This window comes from Leucoraja erinacea, chromosome 18, assembly GCF_028641065.1.
Source record: "Leucoraja erinacea ecotype New England chromosome 18, Leri_hhj_1, whole genome shotgun sequence".
In the NCBI taxonomy this organism is placed as follows: domain Eukaryota; kingdom Metazoa; phylum Chordata; class Chondrichthyes; order Rajiformes; family Rajidae; genus Leucoraja; species Leucoraja erinaceus.
This window is the reverse complement of record NC_073394.1, coordinates 28,953,768-28,974,401: the sequence shown is the minus strand read 5'-3', so window position 1 is coordinate 28,974,401 and position 20,634 is coordinate 28,953,768. Positions and strand designations below refer to the sequence as shown.

Genomic DNA, 20,634 nt, shown 5'->3' with positions numbered 1-20,634 from the left:
CACATTTTGAACATTGTGAGCAGTTTTGGGCCTCATATCTGAGGAAGGATGTTCTGGTGTTGAGGATGGTCCAGAGGAGGTTTATGAGAATGATCCCAGGGATGATTGTGTTAACATATGATCAGCGTTTGACAGCACTGGGCCTGTACTTGCTGGAGTTTAGAAAGAGGAGAGGGGGATCTCATTGAAGCTTACTGAACAATGAAAGGCCAAAATAGAGTGGATGTGGAGAGGATGTTTCCAGTAGTGGAATAGCAAAGAACCAGAGGACACAGCCTCATAATAAAAGGATGTACCTTTAGAATTGAGATTAGGAGGAATTTCTTTCGCCAGAGGATAGTGAATCTGTGGAATTAATTTTAATAGACAACAGTGGAGGCCAAGTCATTTGGGTATTTTTAAAGCTGAGATTGATGTGTAAGGGGGTCTAAGGTTACGGGGAGAAGGCGACAGAATGGGGTTGGGAAAATAACAATCAACCATGATCGAAAGGCAGAGCAGGGTTGATGGGCCTAATTCTGTTCCTATGTCTTATGATCTTGATGACCTAAGACCTTCCAATAGCTGCTTCCTCAGTACATTAGGAATCATTTATAAATACTATCCTTTCTGGTGACATCCACATCCTGTGATTTTCTTCAATCAAATCATGGTATATCTGAGTGTTCAGCAGCTAGTAAGGTATTTTGAAATATGTAGTACACATTAACACAGGTCCTCACTAATCCCATTGTAGAGTCCTCTACGCCGACACATCCCAGCAAGTACTAGGTACAACTGAAAGACAATGATATGTGTTGGTCTTTAATGCAGCCTTGTGATTAAAATTGCAGAGCTAAAGCAAATCCCTTGGGAGTTTTTAAGACATAGCTATAATGCTAACTTTCATCAGACATTGATTCTCTTTGATCTTTGAATTCTCGAGTGATGCATTAATCCTGCCATTAACAATTCCAAGGTGTTAGATTTCAAAACTTCCTTACTTTATCATTCTATCTCTTCTTGTGCAGTTGATCTGTTTCCTGTTGGAATTTTCTTACATATAATTAATGAGAGTTTCTAACCTGAATTTAATGACCTTGGTCTTCTGCTGCTTGCTTGCTCTTTTCTGCAACAAAGATTTAATGTCAAAGCCGTAATTCCTTAACTATAGCTGAAATAAACATTTATGTTTCATTTTCATCAAGGGTGTTGGTTAAATTTGTATTTTAGAAAACTAACTAACAAATGAGCACAAAACATCCTAAAATCTTCCAAAGCTCATCATAAATAAACAAGGAAATTATTTAGACTTTTAGACTAGGAGATACAGCACAGAAACTGGCCCTTCGGCCCACTGAGTCCACTCCCAACAGTGATCCCCATATACTAACACCATCCCATACGTTAGGGACGATTTACAATTTCACCATAGCCAATTAAGCAACACATCTGTACATCTTTTGAGTGTGGGACGAAACCAGAGCACCCAGGAAAACCCACGCGGTCACAGGAAGAATGCATAAACTCCGTACAGACAGCACCCGTGGTTAGTATCGAACCCGGATCTATGGCTCTGTAAGGCAGCAACTCTACTGCTGCACCACCGTACTGCCGAGCTTCAATGGAAAAATAAATTTGGTCAAAAGAGGAGCTGAGAAAAGAAGGTGCAGGCGATCAAAGATTATTAGGACCAGGCAGGAAGGTGGAGTTGAGTAAAATCAGATCAGCCCAGGTCTTACGAATTAGCAGAGCAGACATAAAAGGCTGAGTGGCCTACTTCTCTTATTAACTAGAAAATAATAACTAGGTGACATCCAAAATGTTTCACTGACAATAATTTTGTTTTTTGCTTTGTAGTCGGGTGGTTTCCAGAGAGTTAAACCTGGGTATCAGAAGGCACCAGATACAGTGGCAATGTGGAGGAAAGGATGCTAAGAACACCAGAGTAGGAAGTGGGGAGACTCGGGAATGCAGAGCTGTTAAGATCACAGAACAATAATGAAATGGGTGTCTATCTGAATCAGTAGGAATCAAATAAGGATAGCACAGATCACTGGTGCAGTTTCGGATTGGATAAATGTATGATGGTTACAGGGAAAGGCTATAAACAAATCTATAAACTAGGAATTATATTGTAGGATTTGGCAGGGTATTGACATTTTCGGTCCACTGTCTACTTGAGAAATAGAACATTTGCTAAGAAACCAAGCAATTCATCCCAAGATATTTACCACTCCCAATCCATTGCTCATTGCAATCCATATCCAAATATACTGCTTGCAACATCCTCAACATCGGATACGTCCCAAATCTTCAGAGCAGGGAAGGAGTATGAGATGTTCTTTAAAAAAACGCAAGTTATAGGCTCACCAAATAATGTAAAATGAATGCGGAATATAAAATTATTCTTGTCATAGTGTCCATGTTCATCAGAGTGCAGATTGTTTATTTCCAATCAAATAAATTCGTGTTCATAAGTTATAGGAGCAGAATTAGGCCATTTGGCCCATCAAGTCTACTCCGCTATCGCTGATCTATCTTTCCCTCTCAACCCCATTCTCCTGCCTTCTCCCCATAACCTCTGACATCTGTAGTAATCAATAATCGTACAAATCTCTGCCTTAAAACATATCCATTGACTTGGCCTCCACAGCCTTCTGTGGCAATAAATTCCACAGATTCACCAACCTCTGACTAAATACAAATATATTCTGTAATAGATTTTGGCTTATTTAGAGGCCTAATTCTCTTCAAACGTAGACTGAAGCAATCTTGCATTGAGAGAGAGTTTAGTTATAAACTACATTCAGTAGAAGCTGCATTCACCTTAATTTAAAAAAAGACCAATTCTGTGTCTGTCACTACACGTTCACATTTGTCCACGGATTAGAATTACATTTGAGAAATCATTACCTGGACATGGTAACTGATGTGAAGGTCCGTTACTCCCTAAGGAATAACTGCTTTTGTTTTTATCTGTCATCTGCTGTGTGTTTTTGAGTGCTATTATACAAAATATTGAGTAGCAATTAAATTTTCCTGCTGGGGTTTGGAAAGTTATTAAATTTATTGCATATTTATTGGCTCAGCTTTAGTTGCAATCACCTGGGTGCTCAACAACATCCCATCAAAATACCAAAAGATTAATAAATTTGTGTTTGAATTTGACAAAAGCAGAGTGAACGCTCTCATAGCATCTGCCAAATTTCAGAAAAAAAGACAAAAAATAAAATCTGTTCTCAAGATTTTATGCTCAAGAGATTTCTACTGCAAAGAAAATTGGAATTTCTACCCTTGAAAAGAGGTGACCTTATGAAATTAGTGCCCCAATTATATTTAGTTGGAATCCACCCACACAATGTTTAACCTTACAGATTTTTAAGATCAGCTTTGCTATTTAGTGAGCCGTTTCTATTGAAAGCTTAGTTATTGTATTTCCCCTTGTTCAATCCCAGACCGAAGGAGATCCACATTACAATTTGTGGCATCTCCAGAGTCGTTCCACAGTGATTCATCATGCCTATCAGCTGATTGTCAGCTTGGTCTCAGAGACAGGATTTTTCGCAGCAACTCAATTTTAAAGAAAAAGCCTTGAAGAAGGTTTTATTTTAGGATAAAGATATTGCACTTAGTCATAGAGTCATTCAGTGTGGAAACAGGCCCTTCAGCCCAACCTGCTCATGCTGACTAACATGCTCTATCAACACTAGTCCCACCTGCCTGCATTTAACCAATATTCTTATTAGCCTATCGTATCCATCTACCTGCCTCAACTACCTCCTCTGGCAGCTCGTTCCATATACCTATGACCCTTTGTGTAATAAAAAGTTGTCCCTCAGGTTCCTATTGAATTTTTCCTCCCGCACCTTAAACCTCTATCATCTGGTTCTTGATTCTCTGTCTGAGAGTAATGCCCCTGTCCCACTTAGGTGATTTTTTTGGTGACTGCAGGCGACTAGGCTGTCACCACATGGTCGTGGGGTGTGGTCTGAATGGCCGTGAGTAGTCTCCTCAAATCGTTGCTTGTCGTAGCTTGTTGCGGGTGGACGTAGGTTGACTTTGGTTGTCATAGGTTGTCGTCTGTGTGGTTGTAGGTTGTCATAGGTGTGGTCGTGGGTGGACGTCCTAAGTCGCCACGATTGGGTCGCCGTTGTCGGTAGCTTGCCGTAGCTTGACGTCGTCTAGGTGGTAGGTTATCGTAGACATTGTCGTAGGGGGGTCCAGTCGCTGCTTTTTCGGTGACCTGCTACAACTGTGACAGTCACCGGCAGTCGTCGTAAAATCGCCTAAGTGGGACAAGCCCTTAAAAGATTCTGTGCATCTACCCTATCTATTCCTCCATGATCTTATACACCTTTATAAGATCACCCCTCATCCTCCTACACTTTAAGGAATAAAGTCCTAGCCTGCTCAACATCTCCCTATAGCTTAGGCCCTCGGGTGCTGGCAATGTTCTTGCATAAATCTTCTTGCATCCTTTCCAGCACTTATTAGCATTTGAGATAATGATTGAAAGATTTGGGCTTCTCCTCCCCGAAGGTATGTGACGTCGTAAACTAGGGATCCCAAAGTATTTACCCTCTCCTCTGACTCTCAGTCTGAAGAGGGGTCTCGACCCAAAACGTCACCTATTCCTTTAGGGTCTTGATGCTGCCTGTCCCACTGAGTTACTCCAACATTTTGTGTCTATCATCAGGTATTCCACAGAGTTGAACTCATCTCCGACCTCCGACCTTGTTGATGGGCATGGAAATAAACAAACTATTTTATGCCTGAAATAAATATGAGACTTGTTTCAGGAGCATAAGAAGTAATATCATTTAAAATGCTCTGATTTATAATCAGTCCAGTGATTCTCAGTGCAGCAGAGGGAAAGCTTGGCATTGGAGGGGCTGCCTTTCAAATGAGATGTCACACTGAGACACCATCTGTCGACTCAGCTCCACGTAAAAAAATGGCACCGATCAAAGAAGACGCGGGGGTTTTGGTGCCTTGGCCAACATCAGTCCCTCAATCAACACCGGCAAAACAAAGTCGTTGGTCATCGGTCTCATTCCCGATTTGTAGAAGCTTGCTGGACACAAAGGGACTGCCGTGTATGTTCATTGAACAGCTGTAAAAATCTGCAAATGCAACATACTGTGAATTGCTCTGGGCTTTCCTGTGGCTGTGAAAGGCAACGTATAAATGCATTTCCGCTTTTGAATTAGGCTGAGGCCCTAGCCACTTATTTGGGTGGAAATGAAAGATCCCAAGGAGCTGTTTGAAGAAGACTGGGTTTAATATTTGACAGCGCAGACGTTGCTGTGTGTGATTAACACTCGTCCATTGATTGCATTGCAGGCAACATTCCAAAGTTTTAACCAGCAATGATTACAGAAGTAGACATACTATTGAGTGGCTAGATGCATCAATAGGGCCCATTCTCATGAGCTATCATCATCCATTGTCAGCTTCAGCTTCAAAAGCAAAACATAAAGTGCTGGAGGAACTCAGTGGGTCAGGCAGCATTTATGGAGGGACAGGCAACATTTCAGGTCAGGATCTTCCTCAGGCTTGAACCCGAAGCAAGGTCCTGACCTGAAAAACTGTCTGGCCAATCCCTCCACAGATGCTACCTTATTTGCTGAGTTCCTCCAGCACTTTCTGTTTTGGTGATGATCCAAGCAAGATTCCAGCATTTGCAGTTCCTTATTTCTCGTTACATTTTACCTTTCATGGTTTTCCTGGAGATTACTGCTAAATAATGAACAGTAATTGCTTTTAGTTGTTGAATGTGTCCAATTTTACCCTAAGATTCACTCAGTGTTCGAAAATGGTCGACCATCATGTCAGACCTCTTCTCAAGTTTAAAATAAAAGTAAGGCTTAGAGTCATACGGCATGGAAACAGGCCCTTCGGCCCAACTTGCCCACACCGACCAACATGTCCCGTCTACACTAATCCCACCTGCCTGCATTTGACCCAAGTCCCTCTGAACCTATCCTATCGTGCATCTGTCTAAATGTTTCTTAAACGTTACAATAGAACCTGCGTCAACTACCTCCCCCGGCTGTTTGTTCCATACACTGTCCACCCTTTGTGTGAAAAGGTTACCCCTCAGGTCCCTACTAAATCTTTCCCCCCTTCACCTTAAACCTATGTCCTCTGGTTCATGATTCCCCTACTCTGGGCAAGAAACTATGTGTGTTTGCCCAATCCATTCCTCTCATGATTTTGAACACCTCTAGAAGATCACACCTCATCCTTATGGAACAAGAACAAACAACTGGTCAGGGGTGTTATACAATTTTACTTTGCCAATACAACATTTATCATCTAACTCCTTCAGTAAGCCAAACTTCATATTTGACAGAATAACTGCCTTGTGGTGGGTGTTGGCTCACCTGCAAGCTGCAGCTGTTAAAGAGAATCCACTTGGCAACCTGATGATGGAGTATTCATGGCAGACGTTTCTTTCAACTGCACACGTCAAGGACTCTGCTGGAAACCCTTTATTGACGACCCCGTTCTTTAACTAAATGATGGCACTCATGCAGAGGCGGAGCGTTCACAGTGTGGTGAAGTACTTGTGCAAAGGTCAGTGAAGGAGGGTAGCACGGTTGACCTCTGTCAGTCAGTTTTCTCAGTTGGACGCAGAAAAATGGATGCAGTGTGTCCAAATATGATTCTTATCTGTGTCCAGCTGAATAATGCATGGGAGAATAAGTAGTGGAACCAGTCTGCAGAAACGGCACATCTCCTGGGATAAACGATGTGCTGTCAGGCTGTTGCTTGTTTAAGAAATGCTGCTTTGGTTTCATGAATTTTGGATTTACTGCATTTGACTTGTGGACCTTCTTACATATAAATCAAAAATATTTGTGTACCTTCGACCTTCAAGTAATCTTATCATCTTGTAGGCATCTACGCACCTAGACGTTATTCCGGACCTTAAGTCTGGCTGAAACTCTACCTATACAATCATAAGTGATAGGAGCAGAATTAGGCCTACTCAAGTCTACTCTGCCACTCAATGGCTGATCTATCTCTACCTCCTAATCCCGTTATCCTGCCTTCTCCCCGTAACCCCTGACACCCTTATTAATCAAGAATCTATCAATCTCTGCCTTAATTATATCCATTGACTTGGCCTCCACAGCCTTCTGTGGCAATGAATTCCACAGATTTACCACTCTCTGACTGAAGAAATTCATTGTCATCTCCTTCCTAAAAGAACGCCCTTTAATTCTGAGGCTATGACCTCTAGTTCTAGACTCTTCCACTAGTGGAAACATCTTCTCCACATCCACTCAATCCAAGACTTTCACTATTCTGTACATTTCAATGGAGACCTGCCTCATTCTTCTTAACTCCAGCGAGTACAGGCCCAGTGCTGTTAAACGCTCATCATATTCCAGCCATTCCTAATCCCAACCTGCTCCAGTAGCACACTGATTATTAATCTACCTTAGTAGAAGCTGCAAGTGCTGGAATCTTGCATAGAACACAAAATATTGGTGTTACTCAACAGGTCAGGCAGCATCTCTAGAGAATGTGTGCAGGTGACATTTTGGGACAGGACCTTTCTATAGATTAATTGTAAGAGGGGAGGGAAAGCTGGAAAAAAAATGCTTTGAGCCTTTTAACAGTAGGTGCAATCTATGCTTTTAGTTCCCCCTCTCCCTCCCTGACGAATGTCTACCTCTTCTGGTATCGCATTGTTTCCACAAGGTTGCTCAGCACCGTGAAATACAGTTGACAGATTAATGACGTGGAGGTGATAATAAGACTTCCGTGAACCAAAACAGTCCTTGCACTTATTGAACATTTCCACTAGGAATATCATGCAGGCAGCAGTGTGGAGGTTTATATAAATAACCCGGCAGACAGTTTGCAAGTTGCAGCTTTTAGCTCAATTCTGTACTGTACCATCCTGTACTGAATATGAATTCCACCAGCTTGACTGTGTGGTCATTAAATAATCTTGAATCTTGAATTCAAGTGTGTAATAGACCAACTTTAGAGACTTGGCTGATATCCGCTGACTTGCGATGCGCAGATCCACAGACTGGCATGGACGGCTATGTACCACTGGGAGTGTTTTAAATGCTAATGCCCCCGCCCATGATGGCCTTTCACTCATGTTTGCATTTAACAGCTCGTGCTGGCAAGTAGAGATAGAACATTGAATCCGGTAGACCCACATTTAGGTAAAACCCCACCCTAAGCTTTTATCTCTTCTTCCCTCCCACCCTCTCACTGCCTGATCCTGACACGCATCTATTCTCCCACTATCCCACCCAACCATACCTGTGGCCCATTCCACCTATATATACCCCCTGGATTTTTACGTTTCACTCCTCTTCTCCCCTAATCAACACCCTTTTTGTCTCCTTTGGATGCCTTTTGTCTCTTTTTGTTCCCTTTTCATCTCTAGTCTTTGTTCAACAATATGCCAATCAAATCTCAACTCGCCTGTATCCACCTATCACTTTGTTTCCATGAATTTTCTTTTCCAGCTTTCGCTCCCACACTGCAATCAGTCTGAAGCAAGGTCCTGACCCAATATGTCACTATCCACGTCCTCCTGAGCTGCTGCCTGACCCCACTGAGTAACTCCAACACTTTGTGTTCTATGCAAGATCCAGCATCTGCGGATCCACAGGGACAGATTAATAATCAGTGTGCTGCAGGAGCAGGTTAGGATTGGAAGTACCTGGATAGATTTACGGCCTGATTTAAGGTCCGGAATGAAGTCTAGGTGTGCTGTTGGAGCTGGGATCAAGATCATTAGGGTTTAGGAATGTGGGTTCAATCATGCCTCAGGTTAGGATCCAGATTGGTGTCGGATACATCAATTTGTTTTGTGGCCTTAGTTGGTTTTGACAGACTGAAACTTCTATCCATGGAGGAGTTGATCTCTCTATGTCATTGCAACCTGAATGTCATTGCCAGTGGCCTTCTGATATCCAGGAAGTCTATGTTGCTACCTCTTGTGATTAATAAAGACTTAGTGACTAGCCTTGTAGTTCCTCAGGCTAACCCGGACTGCAAGGCAAATTAGCTGATCCGCATATTATCTCTGGATTTACTGTCTTGTTTTGAAATAAAAACACAACATAGCGACTATCTTTCACCATCTTCTTCTTCTTGCGCATGGCGTGCACAGCCTAAAGTTGTAAGACAACTTGTTCTATTTGATCTTATTTGATTGTGCACGCCGGGTTGATTGCATTCGTCAAAACAGGGTGGACCACGTGAAGGTTGCAATCTTCGCCACCAAGATCCAATTACTATGAATGCCATCATGAAGTTTAGTTGAGAGATTTTGTGTGTATCTATGGTGTTAAACCACCATCTGCAGATCCTTCTTACTCAACCTCCAGTAACTGTTCACTCTACTGCTAGTGATTGTAGGTCCTTGCTTGCACAAATCCTTCCCCTGTACATATTACAGTTTTAATAATAATGTTCAATTTTATAGTTCCTTCCAGCAATTCCACCTTCAGGCTCGGAGAACTGGAGATTTATGTTCCTCTCAGGCCAATTCACAAAAACGCATCTGAAGACCATTGTAGCTGAGTGCAACATAATTGCAGCTGAGTGCAGCATGGGCCTGGGATTAATTCGTGAATTCTGACATTCGTGCCATACTAACTCAAATATTAAAATAAAAGAGCAGAGAAGTAGGTTACGACTTGTCACTTCCCTTTTGCACTGTGAGCTCGTGTCTGGTTCAGACGGAGAGCTTTTAGATGTACCTTGACAGCCTTGCCCAGTTACTATGATGAGCCTCAATTTTAAAGGAACTGAGTAAAATGGCTTTCTTACCGAGGTGAGCATGAGATAACTGAAACATTTCATTACAGAATATGAGATAACAGAAATACATTTCTGATCATTTATCTTTAGTTTAGTTTATTATTGTCACGAGAACCTAGACACAGTGAAAAGCTTTTTGTTGTGTGCTATCTCGTCAGCGAAAAGACTATACATGATTGCAATCAAGCTATCCACAGTGTACAGATACAGGATAAAGGGTATAAACGTTTAATGCAAGGAAAAGTCTGAGTGAAGATAGTTCAAAGGTTTCCAATGAGGTAGATAGGAGATCAAGACCATTTTCTAGTCAGTGATGGGGAATCCGGGTATAATCTAAGTAAATGTTAGTTTGTTCTCAACTAAGTTGAATTTACAGGTTGTTCACAAATCATGGTATAGTGTTTAATTTAAATTACATTCAGCTGTGTCATAACCAAACTGTAACATCAAAATATGTTTTGTCCCATTTTAGCCTATGTCGCATCTGATATTTGCACCTTGCTAGGTTTATTCGAAAGGGGGAACCATTTTGGTATCATGAGCAAAATGAAATACCATTCCTATTTGTGTCTTTGCAAAATGAGTAATCAAGAGAAATGACTCTAGAACTGTGCTGTCTGAAACGAGTATTCATTCCTGACTGTTCTTTTGTTTGTATTCTTGTTACAGTTTGTTTTAATCTATTTCTAATGTAGTTTGCTATCCTCTCCCTAAATCCATACGCTTTAATGTGTTCTAGTAATTCCAGTGATAGTGGTTGGCTTGTATGACACAAGGTTAAGTGGCTGTCCTTCCACCATGGACCCACGTTTCTGTACACTCCACTGCATGGACTCAAGGTTCTCAATACTATCCTGTATGTTCCTTCTCCACTTTGAGTGGTCATAGACCCCAGGAGTCAGCGGGGTTGTTCTATTCCTTCAAGGAGACTTTGAAAATATCCCTGAATCTTTTCCTCTGGCTACCTGGTAATCACTTCTGAAAGTTCAGAGTATCTGCTTCTGGTTTGGACATATAAAAGGAGTGCTCCAGCTAGCAGAGTGGACAGAGAGTGCCTGGGCTTCAGTGACCTGAGACAGGACACTAACACTCTTTCAGTAAATGTAGTGAATTTTCATGAGATACCTTTCCAGTGCCTTGAGGGCAGCATGGTGGCGCAGTGGTAGAGTTGTTACCTTACAGCGCCAGAGACCCGGATCATTCCTGACTACGAGTGCTGCCTGTACGGAGTTTGTACCTTCTCCATGTGACCGCGTGGGTTTTCTCCGGGTGGTCCAGTTTCCTCCCACATTCCAAAGACGTGCAAGTTTGTAGGTTAATTGGCTTCTGTAAATTCTCCCAAAGGGATTGAAGAGTTGTGAATTGTGAAGCCAGAGGAAGGAATGGAGGGGGAGGGGGAAAATAGGTACTAGTCCAGGTAGGGCATGGTGGAGGGGCGAGGGGGTGGAAGAGTGGGGAAGACAAGGATGTGGGGAAGAAAGGGGAGGGTGAGAAGAGGGGGCTGTTAGAGATACCTAAAATTGGAGAATTCAATGTGTATACTAATGCATTGAGGCATGAATTGATGCTCTGAATATGAGGTGTTTTTCCTCCAGTTTGCGTGTTTCTTGTTTCCCTGACATAAAAGGGGGTACAACCTGTTGTAAGAATGATTTTGAAGGTGAAGAATTGGAAATTGCATAGAGAAAAAGAGAGAATTCCAGGCTTAGATTTAAAAGATGCTCATGAAAGGGGAAGGAGATAGATGGAGAAATATTGGAGGCTTGATTTGGAAGCACTTGAAATAGGTTTGTAACATTGGAAGAATTTACAAAGAGGCAATAAGGCTGTGGATTTGAGAAATTCCAGCAATTGACCAAATTCAGGAATAAAGTAAACAATTAGAGTTAGCCAGGTGTAGGAGAAAACTTGGCCAGAAAATGTATATGCTCATTTAAAAGGGACACAGTAGTGTGTTTTATTATCTTTAATACTGCCGGGAAGTGAGCTGGAATTACGTGGATGTGCAGCAGGATTTACTACGGTTGCTGATTTCCTCACTCACGTCCTGACTGACAGTTTACTGATGAACATGTGCCCCAACTCACCTGTAGCTCAGAGAGATATATACAGTCTAAAAAACACATACGTCATGTTATTGTAAGATTAGATATTGGCATGTTAAATTTAAATCTGCTTCCATGTGAGACTGGTGCAATTGAACCTTTAGGCCTGCATGCAATGCATACCTGCGGCAATAATATTGGATGCAGTAACTACAATGCTACTCTGAAGCATTGACATTACTCAATTTTACTAGCATAAAATTCACTTCAAATGTTTCACAGCCACAGTTATTTCAGCAACTGAAAATGTAAATGTGATTAATGAAGGTGTAGATTCATTCTTCGGAGACAGCCCTCGTGCTGTTTGTGCCACTTAGACATCCCGGATTTTGTGGTGGAAATAACGATAACACTGATGGTGCTAACAGTCAGCATGGAGCAAAGTGAAATCTCCAGCATCTGCGTGTGTGCAGTCGAATCTGGAAGCCACTGCCCAATTTGCCCTGCTTCTTGCGAGCTTCACCATGCCAACAGCTTGGCATTGATCGGCATTCAAATATATGCGGAGAACTGAACACACACCAGCAATGGTGAATGCAAACAAAGGTGTGAAATTTCATGATATGATATCTGAAACAATCATGAGAGTCTTGAAAGTTGCGTTTTACATATGTGTGCCTCATCCCCTTAGAATTCTGCTAATCGTTAATTACATTACACTTTTACCATTCTTGTGTCTCAACCCAACCAGAGGTGGTGATGGAGGCAGAAACAATAGCACCATTAAAGAGGCTTTTAGATAGGCACTTGCCTCGGATATGCGAGGAATGGAGGGATATGGATCACATGCAGGCAGAGGAGATTAGTTTAACTTGGTATCATGTTCAGCAAGAACATAGTGTTTTAAAGGGCTGTTCCTGTGCTGTATTGTTCTATGTTCTTTATCTGCCCTCTTTTGACCTCACTTTTCATCCACCCTCGTTTTGCATGCTATACATGATTTTGGAAATGTCACCACCTCTCTTCTTCCTTTAGTCTATGCAGGGGGTTTGAAGAACCAAAATGACACTGTTGGCTTGAGTTGAATATTAAACTGTATTAGTATCGAAGCAAGTTGTTTGCTTCCTGGTTTGACGGTGGTGGATGGGGAGTGAACAGCCCAACAGTGTACAGCAAGTGGGTTGGCAATGCATGGGTGTTAACCAGGCTAGAGCTCTCTGATTTAGTCCACCAAATGGCACTGTGATACAGTGGTAGAATTGCTGCTTTACAGTGCTAGAGACCCGGGTTCACAGCAGCATCACTGACACACACTCAAACACATGCACAAAGACAAATTATGCATTGATTGCACATAGGATTTGTATAAGAAAGTGGACTGTAAAAAAACAAAAAATAAGTGCAAATACCTAATAACAAGAAAAAAGCAAGTCCATGGTAATTGTTGACATGGGATTAGGGTTGTGCGGGTTGATTCAAGAGTCTGGTAAATGCATGGAAGAAGTTGTTCCTGAACTTCATGGTATGCAGCTTTGGGCTTTGATAAATCTTGCCCAATACTAAGTAGTAGGAAGAGAACATGCACCGGATGGTAGGGATCCTTGATGATAGTTGCCACCTTCTTGATGACCGCCTTACATTGATGGTTTCAATGGAAGGAAGAGCTGTACCCATGATGGACTGGACTGGTCTGAGTCCACCCTGCAGCCTCTTGCGTTCTGTGCATTGGAATTGCTATACCAAACCATGAAGCAACCAGTTAGAAAACACAAAGTGCTGCAGTAACTGCGTGGGTCAGGCAGCATCTCAGGAAAACATGGATAGGTGACGTTCCGTGTTGGGACCCTTCATCAGACTGATGGTCATCTGATCAATCTGAAGGGTGCTGACCCAAAATACCACCTATCCTTGTTCTCTTGATATGCTGGCTGACTCACTTAGTTGCTCCAGCACTTTATATCCTCTTTTGTAAACCAGCATCTGCAGTTCCTTATTTTTGTACAAGCAACCAGGATACAGTACACCTGAAGAAGTTTGTTAGAGTATTCGGAGGCATACCAAATCTCTTTAAACTTCAAAATAAAGGTACTGGTGTGCCTTCTTCATGATTACTTCTATGTGCTGAACCTCAAAGGTCATCGTAGAGGCCAACGCTCATGAATTAAAGCTGCTAACTCTCACCACCACAGACCCACCTATGAAAACTGCTATATGGTCTTCTGATTTGATTCATGTGCATGCCTTAACCAGAGTTATGTAGGCTTGAACATATCCCTTCATAATATAACATATCATTGGAGTAATATTTTGTACATACTTCATGCAGTCAAATTCACAATTCCATTGGGCCTTGGCTGCCAATATTTTTGTAAATCAGGCCCAGACCCCCTCCTTTGCCTCAAATCTTCAGCCTTAACGTGGAAAATAATAGACAAATGATAAATAATCCTTCCCGCAAGCCAGTCCTGGCCCACCACCGTTCACTGTAATCCCATTGGCTGCCATTTTGTCTTGGGCCTCTCATCCTGACTACTTATTTTCTCACAAGCTCATTGAGAAAGACAAAGTACTTTTAGATGGTCATTCTAAATTAAAGGTCGAGCATTTTACTTTGGTAAATGAAGTTCAGACTGCTTATCATTGCTTAACAATACCATTAAAACAGTGATGAATGTAAAATTGTTTTTTTTTAATTGCTTGACAGTCCCAAATGGTACTGTTTTAAAAATGACTCAATTTTTTAAACACATATCGAGAGATTTAAACATATTGCGAGAGCTCAAGACAACTAAATGCAATGGATAGTCGGATAGTTTTACAGAAAGGCCAAGCAGAAAATGTTGGCAGTTAATTGTGGTCACACAAACCGCAATGCAGTAAGTGGCCAGATAGTCGGTTTCATAAAATAAAAAAAGAAAATGTTGGAATCAGTCAACAGACTAGGCAACACCTATGAAAAGAGAAATAGAGTTAAAATTTCAATCTCAAGTACTTTTGGTCAGAACTCGAAGAAAAAATATCAAATTATTTTTAAGATGCGGAGAGGGTTTGCGGTGTTGCGTTAAACAAAGGAAATGCCTTTCTAGAGATATTCCCAAGTTTTCTCATAACCGCTGCGATTTTGAAAGTAGCCGGTCTGAGACTGGGATACTATTTTTGCACCGTCTTCAATGGTTACCAGTTTTGCTTCTTTATTTGCAAAAAAGTTTTTGGGCGCCACCATGTCTTTGTCTCATGGACATGTCTGCACCTCAGACTTGCCATGATTAATCACGTGCTTCTCAGACTTTTCCTGCTAAACCAGCCATGAAGTCACTCAATGTCCTCGATGACCTTGCCCCTTTTGACTGTAATCCTTGGCTACCCCAGTGCAGAGTAGGCAGGCTAAGTGATTCCCAGGACTTGCACCTGAGACACAAAGGATTCAGACAAATCGTGTGCAGTACCTTCAAGGGCTCCTCGCAGTCTGTCTGTTGAACGTCCTATAAAGATAGTTTCAGCCCATGACAGCATACTTAAAGGGCTGACAGCCTTACAAGTAACAATTGTTCACAACCAGTATTGTGGAAGATCCAATAGTTGTTTCAAGAAAAAAGTTTGCAGAGATGGATCTTTTTTTTCTCTATGATGAAGATTTTAAAGTGGTAGCCATTATTCTTTTCACAACTTTGAAACTTTCTGTCTGCTCATTTCATCCTCCGCATAAATGTTCCCACCCCCTCGCCGTGGACATGGATACGTTTGTAACTTTCCTGTCAGCATTCGTTAAAGTTCAGTTTTCAAAAGGAGGGTTTGTTTTGTCGAGATGTTTGCTGTTAAATTATCAGTGCCATGAGGGAGTATAATTCATTTAGAGACCAGCTTCAGATAAGCTGCTGAATACTGGCCAAGTTGTCACTTTAAAACCGTACAGAAGGAAGAATCAAGGAGTTAAAATCTAATGAAGGTTGTTACAGAATGCATCTGATTGAAATTCCTCTTGACAGGAAGTATAGCACTCATGTTTGCAAAACCATTTTCTCTTCACAAAGGAAGCCTTTCTGAGGTTCAGAATTTCTTTACTGTTTCTTGGAAGGCATGGAGTGGCTTTCAAAGGGATACTTCATTGAAATGGGAGTCTCATTTGTGTGCTGGATGAGTAGCGCCATTTGTGTTGTTCTTGGACCCGGTTGCTATTTCTCTTTGAATGTGTTTACAGCTATAAGAAGTATATTCTGGGGGCTGATTGCAGACTGAACAAACAGAATGTACAAAGTCACATTGCAAGCTCATGGTGCCCCATACCTGCTAGTTTGTGCTTAGCAGAAGGCAGACAATTCCCTATCCTTTGTCATATCAGACATCGGAGATGTCCTGACAACACATCTCTGGTTTCCAGCAACAATAGTGGAAACAGGAGAGACACAACAACATTTCACTGTTGGTACAAGCAAGAAAATCAACTAAACTGTATTTATGATATGATATTTCTAGGCATTTTTAAGGCAGCTAAATCTACAGCACTAAATACAGAAAACTATTTGGTTCATTTGTAAACAACAGTGAAATAAATGACCAAACCTTTGGTATGGGACGCAAAGTGCTGTAGTAACTCGGCGGATCAGGCAACATCTCTGACGAACATGGATGGGTGACGTTTTGGGTTGAGATCCTTCTTCAGACTCTTCTCCAGTGATGCTGCCTGATCCAGTGAGTTACTCCAGCACTTTATATATAACCATATAACAATTACAGCACGGAAAACAGGCCATCTCGACCCTTCAAGTCCGTGCCGAACACTTATTTTCCCCTAGTCTCATCTACCTGCACTCAGACCATAACCCTCCATTCCTTTCCCGTCCATATACCTATCCAATTTATTTTTAAATGATAAAATCGAACCTGCCTCCACCATTTCCACTGGAAGCTCATTCCACACAGCTACCACTCTGAGTAAAGAAGTTCCCCCTCATGTTACCCCTAAATATCTGTCCCTTAATTCTCGTCATGTCCTCTTGATGAATCTTCCCTACTCTCAATGGGAAAAGCTTATCCACGTCAACTCTGTCTATCCCTCTCATTATTTTAAAGACCTCCATCAAGTTCCCCCTTAAACCTCTGAGCTCCAAAGAATAAAGACCGAACTTGTTCAACCTTTCTCTGTAACTTAGTTGCTGAAGCCCAGGACACTTTGTGTCCTCTTTTGTAAAACAGCAACTGCAGTTCCTTGTTTCTAAACCTTTGGTAGGGTTGGACATGGTATAAATATCGGTTTGAGTGAATGAAGAATTACCTTCTGCACACATCCAGCTTAGGGGGTCAACTGGAGCCAAACTCTCCCTGAATGAACTCTGTAAGGCTAAAAATCAGTGAATCTGCAGGTTGTTTGCTATTGTCAACTAGAATTAGTTACTGTGTGAGAATATGTTTAGACAACCAACTGCAAAATCCAAAATGACTGCTTTCTCTCGGTTGTACGAGTCACTAGACATTGCCAGTGTTACTTCTTATATTCGTTTATATTACTGCCAGTTAAATGCCACGTACTTGGATATTTCCTTGAGCTTTTAGTGTGAAAATAATCAATCTGTATACTGGGCACCATTTGAAGCATGGGTTTTGTTCACAGAGAATAACTTACAGTAAACTGAGTGCAGGCTCACGGTGCGACTGTGCATCACTTAAACTCAGCCCATTAAAGCAAAATTAAAACATTTTGCTTGAGATTGAATTTCCTGCTGCAGTATGGTTTTCAGCAGAAAGCTAATTATCTGCCTCCTGATGCCAAGGATGTATTGAGGTGGCTCACTTTTCCATTAAACCTGCTAGCATAATGATTCTTTTGGTGTTCCGCTGGCCTACTCATTCAGTCCAATTTTATTTTGTCTGCTACCACAACAGGAAGAAGGGGTGAACTTGACTCACTGGGAGACGATGCGGCTGACCTATTGCCGTGCACTTTTACCTTCTCTTTGATTAAGCTAATCAATAATAACAAACAACTGCTCTCTGACCAGTTAGCTCATGTCTAATCGTTAGGGATATCGTATTCCCCTAGCCAGTGTTTTTACATAACACAGTAATGGTATATCTGTGCGGCATCCAGCACTAAATCCAGCTGTTGTGTAGGAAGGATCTGCAGATGCTCGTTTAAACTGAAGATAGACACAAAATGCTGGAGTAACTCGGCGGGACAGGCAGCATCTCTGGAGAGGAGGAATGAGTGACGTTTCGGGTCGAGACCCTTCTTCAGACTGATGGACTTTGCAAAGAGGAGATCCTGCTGCTATCTTTCCAAGCTTGCATTCTCACACTACACTCTTCTGCTCTTTACTTGCAGTCAAAGGTGTTAGTTCCAGATGCAGCATCAGGGTCCATTTAAAGCAACCTGGGGTGATACGTTTTACCTGTTCCAACGCACCATGTGGGCGGCACAGTGGCGCAGCGGTAGAGTCGCTGCCTTACAGCACCCGGGGACCCGGGTTCGATCCTGACTACGGGTGCTGTCTGTACGGTGTTTGCAATTGTAAATTGTCCCTAGTGTGTAGGATAGTGCAAGTGGTCGGAGTGATCACTGGTTGGGGCAGACTCGGTGGGCCGAAGAGCCTGTTTCCGTGCTGTATCTCTAAAGTCTAAAGTCTGAAGAGATTCACCAAGATGTTACATAGATTGGAGGACTTCAGTTATAGGGCGATTGGATGATAAGATTGAGAGGTACGGACAAGATAGAATGTCAAAATCTATGGTAGGGGTATAGTTGAGAGATAGATGTTTTAAAGAGAATCTGTGGAGTAAATTGTTTTGCACAGAGAGAGATTGATATCAGGAACAGGCTATCAGAAAAGGTTTGGTTTTGATTAGAGAATGGAACAGGCCCTTCAACCCCAACCTTCAATATCTAAACATGGAAACAGGCCCTTCAACCCATCGAGTCCCGACCAGAGATCCTGGCACATTACTCTGTACAGACAGCACCCGTAGTCAGGATCGAACCCGGGTCTCTGGCACTGCAAGTGCTGTAAGGCAGCAACTCTGCCGCTGCGCCACCGTGCTGCCCTAAGTGGTGGTGGAATTGAATATCAATACGATATTTAAGAGACATTTGGACAGCCACTTGGGAAGGCAGAGTAGGGGTGAAATGGAAGTCGTAGAGATGGACAAAATGGTAAGCATGGACGTGGTCGGTCAAAGAGCCTGTACACCTTTGCCTCTATGTTTTTTTACTGTATTGGCCACATTCAAACTTAACCAATGTCATTAATTACTTTGATTGCTGTTGTGGGAGCTAATATTGTAAAATGATTGCTGCATATTTCTGCGCAACATTAGCAACTATGTACATTAAATAATTAATTATGTGTGAAATTATTTTGGGATCTTTTAATGTATGGAGGTCCAGTATAATCTGATCATTATATTTTCGATTCAAAACTCTTGAATTTCAAATGTGAGAAAGTAAAAAGCAGGGCTTATTTGGATCCTTTCTCTGAATTCTGTTGGAGATGCTGAAATCTTACTTTTAGCTCATCTGATCCATCAGTCTGTGGGTGATAAATGAAACAAATTCACTCAAAATGTTGGAGTAACTCGGTAGCATCTCTGTTGAGAAGGAATGGGTGACTCCAGATATGCTGCCTGTCCCAGCTGAGTTACTCCAGCATTTTGTGTCTATCTTCAGTGTAAACCAGTATCTGCAGTTCCTACCTAGATAAATTCACTCCTTTGTGTGAAGTGTTGGAACTAATCTCAGCCAGTGCAACTAGAGGCAAATTCCTGTTCACTCTTGGAGCACAAACTGCTGGAGTAACTCATCAGGTCAGGCAGCTTCTCTGGAGAACATGGATAGGTGACATTTCAGATCACGACCCTTCTTCAGATTAGTCAACAAAAAGTGTGAAGAAGGGTCCTGACCCAAAATGTCACCCATCCGTGTTCTCCAGAGATGATGCCTGCCTAGCTGAGTTACTCCAACACTTTGCACCCTTTTTATGCATTAACCAGCATCTGCAGTTCTTTGTTTCTCCTCCTGCTAGCTCTCATGTCCCTGACGGTTCCTAGTCCTGCATTTAGACAAACCTGCAAATCAGAATAATGAAAGAAAAAAAGGATGAAGAAGGAATCTTGGAATAAATAACTAGCAAAGCTGCCTTTCTAGGTTCATGTGTCAAAAGTGAATGAGATGTGTAAAAAAAAGTGAAAGAAATTGTGCTAAAATAAAAACAATGCATATGTTTTGTGAAGAAGAACATTATTTCCACATGAGAGTGGTGAAAAAAAAAAGTTAACCTGTCTTGACCTGGAGATAGTTAATTTACATCACATTCCCTTGCCGAAGTTGTGATAAATCTGGATTATCACATTATGATTGCAGCTGGTGAGCTTCTCTCCGCATTCCTTGCTCACCAGATCATTCTTTTCTCTTTCAGTGGCGGCCGTTTCTTCCTGGATTGAAGTTTGAAATAATCGATTCAGTGCACATCTCTCTGTACACAGGTAAATGTTTCCAGTTCCTTTATAATCTTCTGCTGCCTCAGTTCTTTCTGGGGGGGGGATGCTTCATGCTGGGTGTGTTTGTTAACCATGCCAACTGTGTCTCCAACCCTGGGCTTCCAGACCTTGCTCAAGGATGCCCCTCGAATCCCAATTGCACTTTCCTTTCTGCCCCCAGGCACGATGAAAGAGGTGCAGGTTTATTATTGTCACGTGTACCGAGGAATAGTGAAAAGTTTTGTTTTCCATTCTGTCCAAACAGATCAGACATACCATTCATAAATACAATCAAGTCAAACTTAAAATACAACAGACAGACAACGGGGCAGGTATA

The 20,634-nt window shown here is 41.9% G+C and overlaps 1 protein-coding gene across 1 annotated transcript in view; it reads left to right on the top strand.

Moving 5' to 3' along the window:
• LOC129705858 (N-acetyl-beta-glucosaminyl-glycoprotein 4-beta-N-acetylgalactosaminyltransferase 1-like) overlaps positions 1-20,634 on the top strand; it is a 566,730-nt gene that overhangs the window by 431,938 nt on the left and 114,158 nt on the right. The window contains exon 9 of the mRNA XM_055649703.1: positions 20,237-20,303. Coding sequence (XP_055505678.1) covers positions 20,237-20,303 — 67 coding nt within the window. The remainder of the gene's footprint in view (positions 1-20,236; positions 20,304-20,634) is intronic.